The following is an 8,379-nucleotide window of genomic DNA, read 5'->3' as shown; positions in this document are numbered from 1 at the left end:
CATAGCTCTCAAGCAGTACTTCTGAACAGGAACTTTGAATTTGACACTGGACTTTTATTGCTGCACCAACTGAAGTACTTGGATATCTGTGTTGTAAGACTTAAAGAGGAAACATTATTTGAGGCATTAAGGCATTTAAAGTGAGAATAAACTTGCTGCTGCTTTATGTGATGGCACACAATTCTCCAGTACACCACATTTACCTGTAAAGTAGGGATATCGATGCCTCTCATAATGTGTAATTATAATTTTACTGACGGAAAAGGAATAAAAAAAATAAAGGAACTACTTTTGCATCCTTTTGATTGTTTAATTCCTCTGATATTAAGGTTTTACTTAAAAATGTATTTCATGCAAACTTTTTACTTAGCTTGTGTGACTTTATTGATTTAATTCTATATCTAATAGTGTAAGATTAGCCATGACCAATATTTCCTGAGGACGCCATCAGTATGCATTTTTTTTATATTAAAAAAAGGTTGTTACCATAGACTGTATAAGAATAGCAGTCTATGGTTGTTACGTAACCACGCCCCTCCCCCTGGGTTGAGTATTCAACGAACGATGTTACGTCATCGCCTCGCTGCGAGCAGGCGTGTCCTCCTCGCTGCTGGGAAAACAAACGGCAGCGGGTCCTCAGATCGGCTGCTCCCTCCTTCAACTAAGACCCGGGATCTAACACCGGACTCCTGTAGCGTCCCACGTCCGGATGTATGCCGAACAGGGCGCGAGCGCTTTGCACTGATCTGAACCCTGAATGCAACCCACCCTGCTCAACACGAACCACCATGTCCGACGCTGCTAGCACTGCCTCCACAGACAACAACGGGGACTCGGGGCTAAACGGTAAGCTAAAGCATACCAAGGCTGAAACTTTTACACCTATTAAAGTGTTTACTTGCTTAAATACTTTCTTAGTTGATGTTGACAAACATTTAAAGCTGTTTCTATAAAATATCAGTTTAAAACCCTCTTCTTTTCCCTCATAGTTCATGTCAGCAAGTAGGGCGGGGATTAGAGCGTTAGCTGTTTATTGACAGCGTTTAAACCAATCAGATTCCGACTTTTTTTTTAATGACAGGCAAGGGAGCCAATCAGTGAGTGTTTACCAGAAAGGGAGGTGGGAGGAAAGCGCTGTCAACAATGATCGATTGAAGAAGTGATAAAATGGGTTAAACAACATTTTAGAAAAATGTCGCCATTATTACGCTGCGTCACTATTTATTTTAAACTTTGATTTAAACAAAAGTTAAGAAATATTCACCCTCTCAATAACTAAATACCAACTTTTAAATTGTAGGTCGTAAGCTTAAATCCACCAGGATTTTTATTTTATTTTATTCTAAAGAAGAATAGAGTGTATAAAGTACCCATGAATCCCTCTAAAGATGTTCATTTGCATTCCCCTTTAAAAAGTAAACAAAGAGGTGTTTATGACGCTGCTGAGCGGACTGGGCACAGAGCTGCCATGCTCATGGCATGCAGAGGTGGGGGGTTCAACTACCAGCTATTTATGGCAGAACCACAAGGACACAACAGTTTCAAACCTGAGCAAAGGGGAAGAAGAGCTCCTGCCATGATGGCACATGAGTTCAAACAAAGATACACTCTTTAATTGTAGTTATGACTTAGAATAATCCATATATTTAATTATTTTGACCGTTTGAAAATAAAAATCATCTGTCCTCCAGGTTTGCAATAATCCAATTTATTGTTAGGCCTTCTCTTTTTGTAGATTTAATATGAAATAAATTTGTTTGTGATTGAAATCTGATATAGTTAGAAAGTTAAGACTTTGTATTAATTCTTGCTGAGAGATTCCATAAATTCTCGTACACTAGTTGAATGGTTTTCTGTGTATGACAGTTTCATTAAATCCCCTTTTCACGTACAGATCTGCATGGAAAGAGTTTATTTCTGGATCAAATAACTTTATACGCCCTTGAGCTCCACTTTAAAGCACAGACTGATCAGCATCCCCGCGGGGGAACATTTTTGTCCTAAACCCATGCAACAGCTGATAATGTTTCTGCAGCCAGAACGTTCGGAAGCACCGACGCCATGGCAACGTGGTTTTAGTCCAGCCAGAGGAGACAAAGGCCTGCAAACAGGCGGCTTGGCCTGCAGTCTGCCGTGTAATCCACAGGATGCTGAGTCGGTGCCTGTTTAGTTTAGGGGGTGTCGCCGTTTGGGTTAGCTTTTAACCGGCCTCACGTCTGTTAATGTGTACGTGCTGTTTGCTTAGCCTTATATGGGAGGGGGGGCTGCTCATCAGGTCTTTGTCAGTATTTATTTTGGTGTTTTGATTCTACATGATTGGGGTTGTATAATATCCCCACCACCCTTCATGTAACCTAACGCCTGACACTGTGTACCTTTTTGCAATGCCGGTCCATGCTGAAGCTCACGTACCGGCTGGGACGGCGTTACATTTCTCGGACGAGGTCTAGCGGCACGCTCGCAGTGGAGCGATGATGACGTCACACGGCAATAAATAGAACTTTACTCTGCAGGTTCTTTGACAAACACTTTGATTTATGTCTCCTCGAGGTTTAAGAGGAGGAAACGGGTCATGATGGGAGGTCCATGAAGTTTGTGTGACACCTGTCAGAAGGCTGAGGACACTTTTTAAAAAGATTGAATTTGCTGAGTCGCTGCTCTTTATAACTATCTAAACAAATGATAACAACCAGATTTAATCAATGTTTGTTTTTTTTGCACACAAGATTTCACTTGTTGAACAAATGTCTACATTACAACGTCTGTCTCTCTCAGCTCTAATCTTGGTTCTCTGAAAAGCTTTCAGCCTTTAAATAAAGTGAACGTTAACCTTGTATGTTATTGTAAGTATACATATTTTTTTTTCGCTACTGTCCCTCCATACAGCTGGTTGGAGGAGAATCCTTAAATTCCTTTAAAGTGCCACCCAGATGAAAATTGGGATTTTGGTGTTTTTAACATGTTCTTGTGGCATTTTTCTGAGGATGGAGGACATTTATAAAGAATATTAATATTATAATTTCTTTCCTGAGTATTTATTTATTCAAATTGTTGTGAATCAGGATCAGATGGAAAAATGCAGTTTAAAAAAGATTGTGTTTGTGATGTAGAAAATACTCTGGGCTGGCTACAAGCTCCCTGCTCCGCTCCATTCTGATGCATCCTCTTGTAGACAAATAGATCCATGACCGTCTTTGGCCCAATCTGAATTCTTCCCTTCTCCCTTCAACTCAATTTGAAGTGGCAGTTTGAGTATTTTTTTAATTTAACCCTCCAAACGGAGGGGTCTAAAGTAAACTGTGTTTTCTTCATGTGGGTGCGCTCTGACACACATAACCTTTTGTTGTAGCATGACTCTTTAAAGTTATAAAACCGCTGCTGTTATGTTTATTCAAGCGCTGGAAGCTCCGCGTTAACGTTAGCGGACCGGCGATTGTTGATGAACGAAAGTAATGTCAGAAATATTAGACGCCAATAGTCCCGCCCACAACTAAGAGGTGAATTTCTAACTAACTCCTGCTGCTCTGCAGAAACTGTGTGCCAAAAAATCAGACAAGTTTTTAACATTTTGGCTAAATACTGCATAATTATAATCAAAAAGACCACTTGGAACACTTTGAAAATAGATCCAAAGATGATGGGAGTGGGGTTTTAAGTGACCATAATCCTAAATTGTCTTAGAAATTTCTGCTAATCCTTTTAGTTTGACTACAAAAAATATACAACCGTAACATTTGTGAATTTAATCTGTAGTGGTTTACATAGTTATTCCTTTTTTTTTTTTACTTTTTATTTCCAAAGTTTACAACTCATTCAAATTAAAACAGAAACAAACACAAAACGTTAAATAATCATATATAATCATTGTTTTTTTTTTATTCATAACGGCAAGAAAAAATAAATTTAAAAAAGAGTTAGATTGTAATTAAAATTCCCACATAGGTTATCAATATTTGCCAAAAGTACTAAAAATACTTTTTGGGTTATTTATGCACATTTAATAAATTCAACTGTCTGTTGATGCTTAAAAAGAATCGTTTTGGGTTTGTTTGTCCACAGGGTCCTGGGTGGAGTTGGAGATGAACCGAGCTCATCAAGCCCAGTCCTCCTTGACGGGGGCTCTGGCCCCGGGCCTGCTGCCCCTCCCTCAGGTGGAGGAGGAAGAGGCCATTGTGGGGGGGCTGGAGCATGTCCCGTCCTCTTCCTCAATCCACAACGGAGACATGGAGAAGATCCTGTTGGACGCCCAGCACGAGTCGAGCCGCAGTAACTCGTCCTGCGACAGGTGAAGAATCAACTTCCCATCATGCCTTTAGGCAGGAGAACCACAGATTCAGTTAGACTTTGTTGATAATCCGTTCGTTGTCTTTAAGGACTCCTCAGATCATCTTTTGTGCTCTTTTAATTATGATTATGACACTTTTAGCCAAAATCACATAACTTTTTTCTCTTTTTTTCGTCTGCTCCTGATCCACAATGATTCCAATAAAGAAATACTCAGAAATGCTATTTTTAAGAAGAATTTTCTTTGTCTATATTCTAAAAAAATCAGAATAATGAACAAGTTAAAAACACCAAAAAGAACAGATTAGTTTGTTAGTTTGCTTACAAAAGTCGCCTCCATCACACAAAAAAAAACATCAAGAACGACCCTTATAGGTATTTAAAGAGTGTAAACAAACACTTTTGAGAAGTTCTATGGAATCATGAACTCTGTGGTTTAGAAAATCGGATATTTGTAGGATTTAGTTTGGGAGCTGATTAAGACTCGCCTCTCCCGTTTTCAGGACGAGTCTCAAAGCTTCAGCTGAATCAGAGCAGATAGCTCCTGAAATAACCGCTTACATCACCGTTCAACTCGTAGAAAGATCCTGACCTGTTCTCCGGTCGCCACATCATATCTGTGTGTTTGTGATAAAGCACATCTTATCAGCGGCTGACCTGTCAGCCGTCTATGAGTTTCCAAACATCCCAACTGCTGGGAAATCAGGACAAAAACATGACAAGAGAATTACAGCTTAAAGCTTTTTATTTCATTTTTGCTAATCCCTTAGCAAACAGTAGTACACTTGAAGTTTATTTGATGAAATATGCTTGTGTAATGTAGTGTAGAAAGTATAACAACTGAATACTTCTACAAACTAAACAAAAAAGTAAAAAGTAAACTTCTCTACTACTGCCTCCTTTTTAGCATAGACTAAGTATGCCACTTAAATAGACTAGTTTTTGCTGAGAGAAGTGTCAGCAAAAGGGAAACTAGATCAGTTTCTTATCAGAAACCGGATTTTGTTTGTTTATTTATTTATTTTTAGACCTACTGTTGTTTCTCTTTCACTGTTGCATAATATGTTTTTTTTTACAGGGAAAAAAAGCCATGTTGTCGTATAAATGTTTTTCTTTTTTTGTTTTTTACATTTTCAAATATGCATAACCACGAACTTAATTCAAATCTTCTACTCAGGATATTGATTTTGTGGTTTAAAGACCCACTGCGATGAAAATGGTGTTTTTTAACGTGTTCTTGTAGCATTATTCTGATGATGGAAGATGTATTTAAAGAAAATTAATCTTAAAAATTAGGGCAGGGTATTAATAATAATTTCCAGAACTGATTCGATTCACCAGAGCCTGGATCAATTTGATTCCGATTTTTTTTTTTTTTTTATGATTCTTTCGATCCACTTAATTCAATTTCGAGTTTACAAAGTTTCCACATTTAGACACACATTAGAAATACATGATGATCTACAAAAATTTTTGAATATATTTATTTTAATCTGATCCAGTTCACATACTGTAAAATGTATCAGTGAATTAATTAGATTATTATAACACACGGTGTTACATAGATTCTCTAAAGGAGAAGTTCTAACAAAAATGTTCATTAACATAGTAAACATTGTTCTGTTTCTCCTGGAGGGCGTCTTCAGTTTGGCCACTAGGTGGTGATCACGCTATGGTATTACACCTTATTCCAGAAGAAGAAGAAAGAGCAAAAAATTATGTTTTAGATCACAAAAGGTTATTTTAAAATGTTCCTTAAAATAGTTTAGAAAATTAATACCTGTGAGTTTATAAAGATGTTCATTTAGTTAGTAATGTACGTATAGTGTTAGTATTAGCCGTCCTATGGGAAATTCTATTAAACGTTAGCATCAAGCTAGTGGACTTTAGCATTATGTGTTAGATCGATCTCTATTTATATGGACCAATTATTGATCTTTTAAGTTCAGATTGAATCAAATCGATTTTATCTACCCAGCCCTATTAAAAATGCATCTCTGAGTATTTCTTTATTCAAATGGATGTGAATCGGGAGCAGATGAAAAACACCGTTTGAAAAAGATTGCATTTGTGACGTGCTCCGCTTAATCAACAACAATAAAGAATGGACCAAAAATCCTACTTATGACTCAGATGTGAATTTCTAAATGGATCAAAAGATGACTGTAGTGGGAATTTAAGCTTCAGTGTGAAGGGAAAAAACTAGTTTTATAGAAGTTTGCATTCTTTTCCAGCCCCCCACGGCCACACTCCCCCCAGGATGAGGGACAGATCATCTTTGACGTGGACGCCAGAAGAGACAGTCAAGTAAGCGCTGCTCTACCCCCTCAGCTTCTCCATCAGTCTGTTGCCATGGCAGCCGCATGCTCTGGCCCTGAGCAACAACTGCTTCCTGCCTGTAGTTTCTATGGAGATGGCTCGTCTGAGAAGGATTTTTTTTATGTTTAAACTTATCAAATCCGGCTCTTATGAAACAAAAATGTGTTTTTGTCAGAAATGGTTCTGACGTGCAAATAAAAGCGCAAAAGTTGTCAATTTAAGTCTTCCAAATGAGCAAAATGTTTCCCTTTTCTGTTTTTATTCCCCTTTAGTCTGAAGAGGAAGTCTTGGACAAAGAGAGGGACATGGACATCCTCATGAAGGACGCAGATTGGGTCGCCGACTGGTCCAGTCGACCGGAAAACATTCCCCCCAAGTGAGTATCCGCTGGGTAAACATGAGCCTTCTCTGTCCAGGTCAGTGGAACGCTTTCAGTTTGTTTGTACAGAAAAAAAAGAAAAAAGTGGCTAGTTGTCATGAAGATGTTTAGATGAGCAGGATGGAGCCATCTGTCCTGAAAGAGAAGGGTTAGTCATCAGCAAAGAGGAGACTTTTTGGTCAGTTTATATGAAACCAATGGACAGACCTACTCATTTAGCAGTCAACTGGACTTGGTTAGAAATTAAACATCTTTAAAGTAATTAAAAAAAATAAAATAAAGAACTACTACTTTCAGGAGGGGTTAAATACCATGAAATGACAAATAAAAATGTAAAAATGTACCCATAATGCTTCTTTTTAGAGCTCTGTGCTTGGTTATAGACATTGATAAGAGCTGGACTGAGTGGCTCCTCCCCCTAGTTTTCCAAACAGGAAGTACTTAAGCAGTTAAACTTCCATAGACTTCTATAGAGAAATAAGCAGCTGTTTCTCAGTCATTGTATTTATCAGAATAACCATTCTTGTAAAAGCAAAACTTTTTTTTTTTTTTTCCGTTAGGGAATTTCACTTCCGTCACCCTCGGCGTTCCGTTACACTCAGCATGAGGAAGACTGGTGTCATGAAGAAAGGAGGAATCTTCTCCGCAGAGTTTCTCAAAGTCTTCATCCCCTCGCTGCTGCTATCACACATAATCGCTCTGGGGCTCGGGTGAGTTTCCTCCTCTGTGTCACTGTTGGAAGGCAAGCCAGGAGAGAATATTGTTTATTTGATTTGATCTGATTCATTTTATTTCAATAAATTATTTAATTTTATTTATGTATTTGTTTATTTTAATTTTTTAATTAATTTTATGTTTTTTATTTTCATTTTATTTTTATATTGTTAATTTTTTAAAAATATTTTGTTACATTATATTTATATATTTTTTTTTATCACAGGCCCTACAATAGAACCAATATCTACAGATTTTTTTAAAAGTTAGATTTTTTTTGCAGTAACAGCACTGTTATTTGTGTCTCTTGCCTCTTAAATCTCTGATTTTTTAATTTTTTAATAGTGTCTGTGTACTTGTTGATGCAGCAGCTGCTGATTGTTTTTTTTTTCATGTTGATACTGAATGTTTTTAGGAAAAGTCAGCATTTATCTGACTCTACAATTACTCTGCAAACACAGATAAGGAACAAAACGAGAAAGGTGACGATGTTTTAACAAAAGCACACATTGTCTGCTCCTTCTGGTTTTAAAATCTGATAAAACCATCATAAAACTGAGGGGCGTTCGGAAGAACTGGCTGGGACAGCTGACATGGCTGGATGGGACAGAAATCTGTCAGTTTTACAAAACAAGTCTGACTGGACGTCAGCTGCAGCCAGTCAAACAGTCAAGGTATTTAGC

At 37.7% G+C, this 8,379-nt stretch overlaps 1 protein-coding gene across 1 annotated transcript in view; it reads left to right on the top strand.

Moving 5' to 3' along the window:
- Positions 1-566: 566 nt before the first annotated feature.
- Positions 567-8,379, top strand: part of bnip3lb (BCL2 interacting protein 3 like b) — a 14,126-nt gene continuing 6,313 nt past the window's right edge. Inside the window, exons 1-5 of the mRNA XM_024299336.2 lie at positions 567-846; positions 4,060-4,285; positions 6,519-6,591; positions 6,876-6,979; positions 7,543-7,692. Of these exons, the coding sequence (XP_024155104.1) occupies positions 714-846; positions 4,060-4,285; positions 6,519-6,591; positions 6,876-6,979; positions 7,543-7,692 (686 nt within the window). The 5' untranslated portion in view covers positions 567-713. The remainder of the gene's footprint in view (positions 847-4,059; positions 4,286-6,518; positions 6,592-6,875; positions 6,980-7,542; positions 7,693-8,379) is intronic.

This window comes from Oryzias melastigma, linkage group LG12 (assembly GCF_002922805.2).
Source record: "Oryzias melastigma strain HK-1 linkage group LG12, ASM292280v2, whole genome shotgun sequence".
Classification (NCBI taxonomy): domain Eukaryota; kingdom Metazoa; phylum Chordata; class Actinopteri; order Beloniformes; family Adrianichthyidae; genus Oryzias; species Oryzias melastigma.
This window is presented reverse-complemented; position numbering and strand designations above follow the sequence as displayed.